Consider the following 13,371-nt stretch of genomic DNA (forward strand, 5'->3'; position numbering starts at 1 on the left):
AGGCGAGCCTACAGGGAGGTGTCGTCAGGAGCAGTCCAGGGAAGGGTCATGGACTCAGGGACAAGGAGACCCGAGCTGGTGGAACCTGAGTGCCCGTGGACACCTTCAGGTGCTGCGGGAAGGCCACCGGGAGGGCCTGGACGAGCTCCCCGGTGACCGCAGGGGCCGTGGGCTCCTGGGAAGCAAAAGGGAGCAGGGGAGCCCCACCCCAGGCCTGTCTTTCCCTTCCTGGGGGAGGGCCCCCCGCCAGCACCACTTGCGGCCACGCGGGCCCACCAAGATGGCCCGACCCTCGAGGAGGCTGCGTTTCGGGCCGCGGCAAAGTCTCCCGGCCCCCCGCCCCCGCCCCGGGGCTCTGAGGAGAACCACGCGGCAACGGTGGGTCTGGGCCTCCGGCCGCTTCCCTAACCCCCACGTCAATGTGGAAAGGCCGACACTAGGGCCCAGCTGGCCTAAGCGCGAGCACCGCACAGTAGGGAGGAAAGCGCACGTAAACACCAGCGAGGGCCCGCGGCAGCTCCTGCAGCCGCCTTAGCAGGCGGGGGACTCCGAGTGGGTTCCCAGAAAAGCCTCTGAGCCGCCCTCGCAGGCTCACCTTAGGAGCCAGGAGGCAGGGGGTGGGGGAGGGGGAGGTCTAAGTCCCGGGCCCAATTAAGAGATCAGGTGGGGAAGGGTTTGGGAGCTTCTAAGGTGAGGAAGCCCCGGCTGATCCCACGGGCTGCTATAAAGCGCCGTGACCCCCCAAGCAGCGCCAGGGCTGGCAGGCACTGGGGACAGGGCTTTCCGGAGCCATGACCCAGCGGTGGGGCCCCCAGAGGCTTGCAGGCGGGCAGCCGCACGCCGGCTTGGAGGACAGCACCCGGGCGAGCATCTTCACCTACACCAACAGCAACGCCACCAGAGGTGAGCAAGCGGGCGCCGTGGAGGCTGGACAGCCCTCCAGGGACACCAGGCCCGAGTGGCCACGCGGAGGGCTGCTGGCCACCCACCCGCCAGGAAAGCTCTCTTCCACACACGTCAGCACCGGCCGAGGTGGTCCTTCTCCCTTCGCCTTCATGATGCCATGAAATGGGGGGGGGGGGCGGTCCTTTCTGAACACAAAAAGGACACCGTAATATGCAACTTGCCTTTCCAAACCACACAGGCTTCCCAGACCTTTTGCGAACCACTGTCCCGGGAATGCTCATTGACTCTTTCCTTGCAGTCCCGTGCCGCTAGTAAGCACCCGTTACGTTCAGTTCTGGCGTGTCTCTCTGGCCGCACTGCCCTGGCTTCCTGGGGAAGAAGCCGGCTCAGACTCAGTTTTGCATCTCCCGAAGCCAAAAGGAGGCAAACATGAGGTGGCCCGGAGGAGGGTAGGTGCCTTCTCCAACCTCAGGGTCGGAAGAGACGGGAGTGGCCGTCCTGTCCAACTCTGCCCCTGGGGCCTGCAGACTTCGGCTGCACGTTCTTGGGGAGGGGACTCGCTTGGCTCCCAGGGCAGACTTTCCGCTGGAAGGTGTCCCAGGAGAAAGGGCTCGGGCCCAACAGACACCTGAAACGTCCGCGGAGGCGGCCCGAGTTATGCCCTGGAAGTGCGCCAGTCCGAACGCTTTGCGTGCAAGCCTTGCAAAGAACTGAGGACGTTAGTGACCCCCTGCCCCTGGCCCCCCTTCCCCAGTCCCTCCTCCAAACCAAAGACCACCCCATCTGTTCCTTCAAGGACGTCTCAGGTGCCATGGTTTCCAGAAGCCACGCCAGCTCCCTGACAGCCAGGGTTCCCAGGCCAAACTAATTGAGAACCCTCAAGTTTGCCCTGACCTGATCGTTCTGTCAAAATGTCCTTGGTGGCGACACAACAGGGCCCTCCCTGGAGGCCCCTGGGCCTTCACTGATGCCTGAGATTCCTTTTTGTACATTTTCCCCCGCAAAATTCAAGTATCTAGCAAAGTGGACCCACCCCTGCTGATTCCTGGAAGCAGATCTAAGACATGACATCATTCCGTCTGTAAATCTTCAGTATGCACCTGTAAGAGGAAAGGACTCTAAAACATAAACACAATGCCACTGTCACACCTATAAGGTAACATTGCCTTGATATTATTGAATCTCTTAACCAGTGTTGAACAAAAGGTCGTACTTTTTTTTTTTTTTTTTTTTTTTTTTTACCTTGCTTGAATCAGGGCTCCGATAAGGTCCACACGTTCAGATCGATCATTATCTCTTTTTGTCCTCTTTGAAGTCAGGGGCTCCCTCTCTACCTCCTTGTAATTTATTTGTTCAAGGGAATGGGTCGTCTGTCCCCGGACCCCTCCACTTTGGACTTGCTGATGGTCTCCCGTGTGTGGCTTCCCATGCCCCTTCCCATCTTGTTCATCATTATGTGTCTGTAAATTGGTAGTTGATCTGAAGATCTGCTTGGAGGCCAGTTGGATCTGTTTTGTGTTTGGTTGGATCTCCTCACCATCAGGAGGGTGCCCCTTTTTCTGGGGTGTTGGCAGCTGCTGAACTCGATGCTTGGACCCACGAAACTGCTGGGGGTTGCAAAATGGTGACATTCTGACTTCCTCACCCTGTCTTCATCTATTAGCTGGAGTCCTTGGATAGACTGAAACATTCCCTCTTCTACTCTTGGCTTCCCCAGGGACACAGAGTGTATGGGAAAGGCAGAAGAAACGCTTCTTCTTTCCTTTTATTTCTCCCACTCCAAAGTAATGACTTGGTTTCCCAGTGGAGCCAGTTGGGTCTGACCTCTGGGTCTCCTTTCTCTCCCACTAAGAATCCTGTTCTCAAGGGCCTTGGGTAGAAGAATTAGAATATGATTCAATTACTCATTTGCTTTTTATCACACACACTCACAATGGTCTCAGAGTAATGACATCGACACCGCCATCAACAACATGCGTACCCAAAACTCAACATTTGGACAGGTCTTTTCGTCCTTAGGGTCCATGCCACCAGGTTCGAATAGTCAAACTAGTGCCCTTCCAAGTCGTTTGAACAGTCCCTCTCTGTGTGATTATGCCTCTGAGTGGATATGCATTTAGGTTCATTTGTTTTATTTTTGATTTTCAGGGATTGCTTTTTAAATTTTAATGTTGTTTTAAAATCGTGTAATAAAATATTCACAAGGTTCCGAATTAAAATCTAGAGAAGAAGGTATATTCACAGAAATCTTGCTTCCTCGCCTGCCCCCACACCCAATTCACTCCCTCCATGAATTTCTTCAGAACACCTTCCCCCCGGGAGTTGACGGTGATACCCTTGTGGTGCCCACTTCTTTATGAAGTTGGTCCTGGAGAGTTCAGAAGAGAGGGGCAGGCTGGGACACGGGCTCTGCCTGCGCTGCTAGAGGACCCTCCCCCGTGACCTCCCACATTCGGAGCAGTCCATCCCCTCCCCCACTGTGCACAGCCCCGTCCCTCTTGTCCCTGCCCTGTCCGATTTGGACTCGGCGGACTGTCCGGGAAGGATGCTCTGGCTGCTTCGTTTTGAAATTGTTCAAAAGCTGGAGCGTTCCGTATACCTCCCAGTCCCAGCTGCTGTGCTCGGACTAACCCGCTGTAGTTTCTGGGCAAGACCCGTTGGCAATTCGGGGTCCTCTGTTCTCCTGTCTATCAGCAGCCCCGTGGTTTCCCTCCGCTTCCTTCTGTACAGAAACTGATAGCACGCGGGCCTTCGGTAGTCAGAGGTCTGTCCCCAGGGGGCCTGTGCCACCTAGCATGGCTGTGGGCCTTGCTGATGGGTTTCCAGGAGCTCCCCGTGAAAGCAATGAACAAAGCTCACGCACAGGGTGCTGGAACATCACGGGTGCTGTGGGGTCTGGTTGTGCTGGGGGCGACTGGCATCTACCCCAGCCCTCCTAGCCAGGGACCCAAGAAAGCCCTACTCTTCTAAAAGTAGTTCGAGCTGGGCTTTTGTGGCACACAACTGAAGTGTCCTGGTAAATGTGGGGACTGTGTGTGGATGCTTTCCTGGGCGCCATAAGGCTTTGGTACATGGCGGCAGGCACTGGCGTATCATCCCTTTAAGTATTTTGCCAAAAATGATGGTGGTAAAAAAGGTCCTTCAGCACGACAGGTGTAGAGCCGCTGCGTTGTCATAAAGGGGAGTTACTCTTCCTTTTCGTTGCGTGTGTGTTTCGTAGGGCGGCTGTAACAGCACCACACGCTGAGTGGCTCACACAAGAGAAACTCCTTGGCTCACGAGGAGTCTGAGGTCCGGGCGTGGGCCGGGTTGGCTCCTTCCGGCGACTCGGAGGGAGAGTCCGCTCCGGGCCTCTCCTCCGGCTTCTGGCTCTTCCCGGCCATCTGCGGCGCTGCTTGGCCTGTGGAAGCATCGCCCGGATCTCGGCCTTGATTTTCACGTGACCTTCTCCCCGTGTGCACGTCTCTGTGTCCAAACTACCCCTTTTCGTGAGGACCCAGTCCTACGGGATTGGGGCCCGCGCTAACGACCGCACGGTAACTTGATCATCTCTGTGCAGACCCCGTCTCCGAATAAGGTCCCCTCCACAGGTCCTGGGGGTTACGACCCCGACATGTCGTTCTCATGGGGGGACACAACTCAACCCAGAACTCATTCATTCATCCATTCTCTGAGCACTGACTGTGCGTTGAACCTGCCACATGGGATACGACGAGACGTGCACGTGGGTGGCTCCAGTACAGTGTAGGATGTCACACAGGTACACTGAGGTGGCGGTCCCAAGGGGCTGAGTTGACACTCGGCTTAGGAATCCGGAAAGGCTTCCGGGAAGCAAGGCCATCCGAGCTGGGCTTTACGGTATGGGAGAGAAGAGGACCGCAGTGCAGGGGAGAATGTGAGCAAAGGTCCCATGACAGAGAGGCATGGAGCAGTCACGGGAAGCAGCGCGGCGGGTGCAGGGGTTTGAGGGAGCAGAGGCCTGCCCACGGCACCCCAGAGGGCCGGCCCGCATACGGGGATGGCAAATCGGATGGGGGGTGATACCCGGCATAGCTGGTGAGGAGTTTGGCTTTGTTAAGTTCAAGGATGCCTGTCTGGCAGGCCGCGGCCTCTGGCGTGAGACACGGATGCCTCACAACATCCGTGAGGCTCCAGCACTCCGTGCCATCACGACAACACGGAAGGTTGTTCGCAGGCGGGCCAAGCTAGAGGGAAAGAGCTGGTTGCAAAGGCAAGGGTAGCGGGCAGGAGGGCGGGAGGGTTGACGCGACGCTCTGACGAGGAAGGGAGGGTGGGGCGGGCACAGCTGTGCAGTCGGGTAACGCCGATGCCCAGCTCCTCTCCCCGCGCTGTACCTCCTGCCTTCTAGGCCCCTTTGAAGGTCCCAATTACCACATCGCGCCACGATGGGTGTACCACGTCACCAGCGCCTGGATGATCTTCGTGGTCATTGCGTCCGTCTTCACTAATGGGCTTGTGCTGGCAGCCACCATGAAGTTCAAGAAGCTGCGCCACCCTCTGAACTGGATCCTGGTGAATTTGGCGGTGGCTGACCTGGCAGAGACCATCATCGCCAGCACCATTAGCGTCGTGAACCAGATCTATGGCTACTTTGTGCTGGGCCACCCCATGTGTGTCCTGGAAGGCTACACTGTCTCCTTGTGTGGTAAGCTAGCCAGGGCCCCGGGCTCCGGGAAGACCCAGCCTGCCATGTGTAAAGGAAACATTCACACGGCAACCCCCGGGTGTGCCCACGGTGTGCATTTGAAGGGAGACAGACCTGTAGGGGAACCCGGGCCAGGGTCATCGTGGGGGGGGGGGGTTGCAGACCGACAAGTGGACATCCAGAGTGCCTACCCTGAGACAGGCCGGTCTAGGGCCATGCAGCTGGCATAGGAGGAGACGGACAATCTCAGAACAATGTGGGAAGGAGGGCTCCGGGTCACCCCAAACAGAAGTTCCACTCAAACTGGGGATGTGTGTTCTTTCAGCTCACCTGTGTCGGCTTTTCCCAGAGAAAGCAGCGCTTCCCGTTAGAGCTTTTGAGATCCTGAAACTAGATCTCAGATCCCAGTCCCCATCACTCACATCTCTGTGGGCCTGGGCTCTGCTCAGGTCAACCTTGGCAGAGAAGAACCCATGTGGGGGGCACCAGGAGCATACGATCCCTTCCCCGAGGCACTGCCGAGTCCCGGAAAGAGGGGTCCCTATCCCAGATAGCGAGCACGGGGCGCCATCCGCCCCCTCAGAGGACCGTGTGCAGGAGGAGACGAGGGAGCACCCGGACGTTGAGTCAGCAAGATAAGAAGGGAGCTGGGCCGAGGTGGCCAAGGAGAGCAGGGTGCAGGCGGCAGCTGGGTGGGCAGAGGACAGGTGAGCATTGGCCGGTGGCCGAGCGGACTATGAGGCCAGGCACACGCAGGGGCGCGGACTTGATTCCGGGAGGCGGAGGCTGGCGGGAGAGACCCGGGAAGAGGCCGAGTGAGAGAGCAAAGGCCGTGCCCGCAGGAGCACGAGGGAGCTACCCCTCCCGCAGGGCCGAGGGCTCGAGGCTGGCCTGCCTCCGGGCCCCCAGCCGTCACACCACTGCTCTTCCATTTTAAGTTTCCCAGGACCACGGGGTCTCCAATCCTGGGTCCTGAGCACCCACATCTAACTTGGGTTCATCCAACTGCCACCTAAATTGGTCTCCAATTCAGATTCTGAGAGGTGGACATGAAGAGGAGGAAAAAAAAAAAAAAAAGACGCTAGGACAGCCAGGGCCTGGGGAAGGCAGGGGGACCCTGGCTGCAGGTTTGAATTGCTACTGCGCATCGGTGAAATGGGGGCAGGACACGGGGGCAAGACTGAAATGAGCAGATCGGCCCCTCATATCCCTGTGAGGTAGGTGCCAACACGAGGCCCACACACTGTACAGGGCAGGATGCCGCCCCCCCCCATATCTAACTGCCCCTCATTTTACAGATGATGGCCCAGCGCTCTCCCAAAGGTATAGAACGGCAGTGACCAGGGAAAGCCTGCGGACCCCTCCTCAGAAGAATGTTTGCCAACGTGCACAATAAGATCCATAGAACTACAAAGGAGTCCCATGATACCGAAATATAGTGATCAAAGTATTAAATATTAATGAGTGACATAGTCCTTCACTAAAATTATGAGTAAATGCATTTTTTAGAAGTATTGATGACACCATTCTTTATTAAAGTATCAAATAACCGGATCTGGCCCGACAGCCACTGAAATTTCAAAGTGATAATGAATATGGTGATATAGGGAAGTGTCTGCTGCCTCTGTAAAGTGACCAAGTCGCAGGCACTGCTAATGCTGCCATGCTCATAATGGAAGGCGATGCCTAGGGTCCATTAGAGTTTTTAGTGGAAAAAAGCTGTCCTTTTTCCCGCCCCAGTTAATGGAGCCCTAAACTCTGCCCACAGACCTCCAGTGTCTAAGCAGGGCATGGAGACATGATCTCCACCTGCGGGGGGGGGGGGGGGCAGCGGTGGGAAATCTGGAAGCCTAGGTGAACGTGCATATGGGCCGAAGGGCCACAGGTCACCGGACACGTCCTGTTTCCTTGCCCTTGGCTGGGACCACAACACCTCAGTGTGGTCACGTGGGTGCATGCATGGCCATCGGGAGTTGCGTCTGCATCCGAAGAAAGGCTGGTGGCCAACTAGGAGGAAGATAGGAATCGGGGTGCTAGAGGCCCAAGAGGAAAGAATGGGGAAAGAGGGTGTCAGATAAATTGACCAAGAGGCCCACTGCCCCCTGGAGCTGAACACACTTTTTGGAGAATTAGGTTTTTCACATGGGTGGGGAGGATGTCTCTTGATCCTAAAAGCTGTCGGCTGGTATAGGTGGAAGAAGAGATGTTGGAGGCTCAAAGCCCTCATCTGTCTGCTCTCCCCTGCAGGGATCACGGGTCTCTGGTCCCTGGCCATCATTTCCTGGGAGAGGTGGCTGGTAGTCTGCAAGCCCTTTGGCAATGTGAGATTTGATGCCAAGCTAGCCATCGCGGGCATTGCCTTCTCCTGGATCTGGGCCGCTGTGTGGACAGCCCCGCCCATCTTTGGCTGGAGCAGGTAAGGAGGCCAGTGTGTCAGGCATGCAGCTCATTTAGGACAGACGATGAAGGACAGCGGGGAGGGTCAGGCGCATGACTCCATTTGTAACCGTGGGGTCAGTCGCTTCCTGTTTCTGGGCCTCCACGGCCCCATGACTAAAGTGAGGATGGACCCGATGTCCCTGTGACCCCCTTTGAGGGCGCGGTGCCTATGAACATATAAATCTGCCTGGCTGCAACATGGAAATAGGTCCTGTGATCTCTGAGCCTCTGGAAAGGTCTGTTTCTGCCAAACATGAACGGCTCATGGGTGCACACAGAGAAAGGCGACAAGCTCAAGCCACAGGAGCAGCTATAAGTGAAAGCAGGGCCGTCTCACCCACTCTGCCCTAGGCCTACATCTCGCACATTCTCAGGGGCTTCCCTTTCAGAGGCTTCTTGGGTTGTAGGTACACCTGGGCCCATAGGTCATTTGTGTCTTGGCCAGGCTGCTTCTTTGCGGGCTCAGATGCTATGTGTATTTTACCACAATAAAAACACAAGGGGCTATAAGACCAGTGAAAACGTTCTGGAACTAGACAGAGGTGGTGGTTGCACAATACTGTGAAGGTGCTAACTGTCAGATTGAATGGCTCGCTTCAAAAATGGTTGGTGAGGGGCACCTGGGTAGCTCTGTCAGTTAAGTGATCTCGGCTCAGGTCATGATCTCACGGTTCATGAGATTGAGCCCCACGTCGGGCTCCACGCTGATAGTGCAGAGCCTACTTGGGATTCTCTCTCTCCCTCTCTCTCTGCCCCTGCCCTGCTCATGAACACACACACAATCTCTGTCTCTCCAATAATAATTGAATAAAGGTGAATTCATGCAATGTAAATTTCACCTTAATTAAAACAAGCCACCAATCGTCCTCCCCAAGTCAGTGGCATGCCTGGACTGGGGGGCCCCAGGGTGCCCTGCCTGCATCAGGACAGGCTGCCAGCCCTTCTCTCCAGGTACTGGCCCCACGGCCTGAAGACATCGTGCGGGCCCGATGTGTTCAGTGGCAGCTCGTACCCTGGCGTGCAGTCCTACATGATCGTCCTCATGATCACGTGCTGCATCATCCCCCTCAGCGTCATCGTGCTCTGCTACCTCCAAGTGTGGCTGGCCATCCGAGCGGTGAGCCCCCGAACTCTCCTGGCTCTACCCCCTGCCGATAGGATCGTGGGAGCCATGGACACTTAGGCTGGGACAGAGAATCTCTCTCCTGCCTTCAAAGCAGGCGTGAATCCTCCAATTCCTTTGGGGCTGCGCCTGCAGTCCTGGCTCCCTTGTCCTTGTCCCTACACGATGCGAAGGGACCGTGCATGAAGCAACTTCATGCTCCCAATAAGGGAGCAGAGCCGCATTTCTTCTGTGACCCGGGACAGTCCTCCCCTGGGTAGAAAGCCTGCCTTTCCCGGGGAGCGGAGAGCAGCCAGCCAGATCCGCAAGTGAACGCTGCAGATCAAAAGGTGCTTTTGAAAAGCTGCCACCAAAGTGACCTTGTCCCCTTCATGGGGCTGTGGGGCAGGCCAAGGAGTGGCTTCATATGTGCCATGTGCCACCCAGACCCGCTCTCCACTGTCCTCACTGGGAAGTTGACCCCGTCCCCGGCCACCCCTACCCCCCTACGTAGGCAGCCCGAGTGAAGGCCACAGGCTCCCTGCCTTCAGCCTGCAGTGTGCCCCCACCCTGCTTCCTCCCCCAACCCCGCCTGCGGTCAGGGATCAGAAGCAACCTCGCCGGCTCCCACAGGTGTCCAACCATGGCTTGGGCCTTGTTAGCTCGGGGCTGTGTCCCTGCCCACAGCAGACAGTGTCCAGCCTCTGTGTCTTCCCCCGATCGGCCCCTCAGAGTCAAGCATGGGGGGGCGGGCAGGAAACACGCTGATAAGGGACCAGGCGAGGCTAAGATGGCCTCCTTAGCTCCTTCCCAAACTCCTAATGGGAGCCAGGCTAAGCCAAGAGCTTGGAAGGCCCTTCAGGGCCATCTTCGCCAGGGCAGGCTCTGTGTCACCTCAGAGCCTACACAAGCTCCATCAAGGCCGGCCCGGTCCAGCCTGAGCCAGGCTGCGGGCTCACTCAGGTGGGAGCTGGCCGCTGGCCGCTGACCGGCCCGAGGTGGGCCCATCTCCTCGTCTCCATGACTCCACGTCCCCCGGCTGCCTGTCTCTCGCCGCCTCCCTGACTCACGGCCCAGGCAACGGCAACATGGAGCCCCCTGGATACAGAGCCCCGAAGGACTCTCCCACGCACCGTCCCCAGGCACGAATCTCTGTCTCCCCCAGGTGGCAAAGCAGCAAAAAGAATCCGAGTCCACTCAGAAGGCGGAGAAGGAGGTGACTCGCATGGTGATGGTCATGATCTTCGCCTACTGCGTCTGCTGGGGGCCCTACACTTTCTTTGCGTGCTTCGCCGCTGCCCACCCTGGCTACGCCTTCCACCCTCTGGTGGCCGCCCTGCCGGCCTACTTTGCCAAAAGTGCCACTATCTACAACCCCATCATCTATGTCTTTATGAACCGGCAGGTAAGTCACACCGTTGGCAGAGCAAACTAGGAATTTACCCCCGGAGAGCCCAGCGATGGCTCCCACCTGGAATCATGTCGAGGGGGTGCCCGTTAATGACCTCCAGGACAACGACCAGAGAAGGCTCAGCACATGACCTAGCCCCAGCCAGCCCTCCCCGTGGATCGTGTCGGAGTCTTGGCCCGGCACAGCGCAGTCGCGCACGTTGCTGCTCTCCCGTTCTGTCGGCCTCAGGGTTGTCCTGCCGCTCACACCGGAAGGAGCGCCCGAACGTGTCTGCGTTGACCCTGGCTGTGCCCTTCCCACTTTGATAGGCACAACTGTCCTCTCAGTCTTCATCTTTCCGTTTTTAAACCCTAACCCCAACAAGGACGCAGAGAGGCCCTTCTCGGCTGCACCTGCATGCGGCTTTTGTGACTTTGTGGGTTAGTTCGAGGGGGCCCGCTGTGGTCCCGCCCGAAGTCTCACCAGACGGTAGCCGTCATGGGCCGGTATACTCAGCCTCAGCAGCAAATTGCCCGTGACTCCTAGATCCCCCGGGGAGGTTACAGGTGACCGCTGAGGCTTACCATCTTCCAAGAACAATTTGGCTTCCTCTTCCTTGAATCCATCAAATCTACTTCACCGAGATGCAATGTGTGACTTGATGGTGACCAGAAAGGTCCAGGGGCCCTCGCAGGGGCCTGGCATCGTGCCAGACCCAGTCCCCATTCCTTCCAACTAGCTCTTCTGTCCCTTCCCCCCCCCCCCCCCCGCCCCATGTCACAGTTGCTCTGAGGCCCCGCTCAGTCTGGCCTGGCCCTTGGCTCCCTGCAGAGTTCATTAAGCACGCACTCTTTCTGTAATGTTCAGGCATTAAGTAGGACACAGTTGATCCCCCGGGACTCCACTGTTGGCAACTCAATACCTAGAGTGTCTTTGTATCCCTGACTCCTGTTTCCTGGTTCATGTGGGTCTCTTTTTAGGTCTGGCTTTTGCTTGTGGAACCCTAGGCTCTCTTGCCTTGTACTTGTACTTGTTTACTTGAGTCTCCATTCTCCCCTCCCCAAACTGGCCCTCCTAGACAAGATGTCTGCACTTCTGGACATCTCCAGGCTTTCGAAGTTTGCTTTCACCCTCTCCACATTGTTATTCCTTCCTGTTGTGTCCTGAGACAATTATCTGTAATGGAGCTCACGAGGGCAGAGAACGTTGCTCTTTTTGTCCACTGCCGATCGCCCTGAGACAGTCTGGCGCACGGTGGACACTCAGTAGGTAGATGTCAAATGAATTCCTCAGCTAAGTCAATTCTCCCGTTCAGTTCACTTCTTGTGTTACTGATTTCTGTAATTATGTGTTTTATTTGTGAGGGTTTTGATGTTGGAGGGAGCTGGAGGTGGTCAAGAATAGGCCTAGAACATACAGGAGATGCCCCTCGTCTGCAGTCTCAAGGCATTGGGGTTATCCCAGTGATGATATGAGGTATAACTTGAGAAATGAATACGTTACAAATCTCCTTATAGGGGAAATGCACTGGGGCCCTCTTGGTGACAGAAGATTCTCTTGGCTGTAGACATGAAGTAGTAGCTAGACTGTGGTCTTGTTAGACCACTAGTTAGTGACTGCGTGGCCTCAGAATTGACGGGATAGAAACAAGATGACAATCACATCCCTTTTCACTAAAATGCCTCTGAGTCTCTTCCCAGACATTCTGGAAATGGGTCGCCTATGCATGGGCCCCTTAGCTGGCGTCCTCTTTGGTCACTGTATAAGTTTCCTGGGGCTGCCATAACAAAGTACCACAAACTGGGGCGGGGCGGGGGGGCTTAAAACAACAGAGATGTATTCTCTCCCGGTTCTGGAGGCCAGAAGTCCGGGGTCAAGGCGTGGGCAGGGTTGTTTCCTTCTGAGGGCTCTGAGGGCGAATCCGTTCCCGCCCGTCTCCTAGCCTCTGGTGGCGGCCAGCGGTCCTTGGTGTCCCTTGGCTCCTAGACAAGTCACCCCGATCTCTGCCTTCACCTCCACGTGACCTTCTCTGAGTCTGTGTCCAAATTCCCTTCTCATAATGACACCAGTGGTTGGATTAGGGCCCACTCCACTCTAGCATGACTTCATGGCAATGTATATCTTCATCACATCTGCAAGGACTCTATTTCCAAATAAGGTCACATTCATAGGCTCTAGGGGTTAGTCCTTGAACGTAGCTTTGGAGAGGGGGGCGTGGTGTTACAACTTGACGCACAATAGTCACCGTCAGAGTCTGAATTCGATGGCTCAGATGAGCGAGCAGTCAGGGGCAGACCATCCCCATGTGCGAGTAATAACCTCAGGCCTGCTCCAGTCTCTGCACGGGACTCTGAATGGTAGCAGAGAAGGTGCTCAGTCATCAAGGTGCCCCCTAATGAACAGCCTCCTCAGAATTCCCCAAGAGCAACCTTTAGCACGGTACACGGGCCCTTTCCGCTCTGCTGAGTAGCGCTTTCTGCCCCGCCAGTTTCGAAACTGCATCATGCAGCTTTTCGGGAAGAAGGTTGACGACGGCTCTGAACTCTCCAGCGCCTCCAGAACGGAGGCCTCATCTGTGTCTTCGGTGTCACCTGCATGAGTCCCTCCTGGCCGTGACAACAAAAAGGTCTGCTTCCTACCGGAAAACGTAAACCCTGTCCCACACACCGGCACTTTGGCCACCCCCCCCCCTTTGCCCCTTCTCCTCCATCCCTGGGAAATAAAAGTAGTTTCTCTTTGCCAAAAACAACAAAGTTGCAGAGGCTCCCGCTGCCGTCTGGGGACACCTGAGCCTCTGAGGGTTCGGTCGCGGGGTCACGAGAGGGCATGAGGGGGATAGAGACAAGAGCAGCACCGTGCTTCAGGGGC

The 13,371-nt window shown here is 56.6% G+C and overlaps 1 protein-coding gene across 1 annotated transcript; it reads left to right on the plus strand.

Moving 5' to 3' along the window:
• The first annotated feature begins 791 nt into the window (after positions 1 to 791).
• On the plus strand, positions 792 to 13,200 carry LOC115507441 (long-wave-sensitive opsin 1). The gene is made up of 6 exons (XM_030305782.1): positions 792 to 903; positions 5,276 to 5,572; positions 7,820 to 7,988; positions 8,963 to 9,128; positions 10,279 to 10,518; positions 12,992 to 13,200. Exons 1-6 carry the CDS (start codon positions 792 to 794, stop codon positions 13,100 to 13,102), a joined length of 1,095 nt encoding a protein of 364 aa, XP_030161642.1. The 3' UTR covers positions 13,103 to 13,200.
• The last annotated feature ends 171 nt before the right edge of the window (positions 13,201 to 13,371 follow it).

The sequence above is a fragment of the Lynx canadensis genome, chromosome X (assembly GCF_007474595.2).
Source record: "Lynx canadensis isolate LIC74 chromosome X, mLynCan4.pri.v2, whole genome shotgun sequence".
Lineage (NCBI taxonomy): Eukaryota > Metazoa > Chordata > Mammalia > Carnivora > Felidae > Lynx > Lynx canadensis.

Coding starts and splice junctions, on each gene's coding strand:
- LOC115507441 (XM_030305782.1), top strand. CDS start 792: ATGACCCAGCGGTGGGGCCCCCAGAGGCTTGCAGGCGGGCAGCCGCAC. Junction 904..5,275: donor CAACAGCAACGCCACCAGAG/GTGAGCAAGCGG, acceptor CCTGCCTTCTAG/GCCCCTTTGAAGGTCCCAAT. Junction 5,573..7,819: donor CTACACTGTCTCCTTGTGTG/GTAAGCTAGCCA, acceptor TCTCCCCTGCAG/GGATCACGGGTCTCTGGTCC.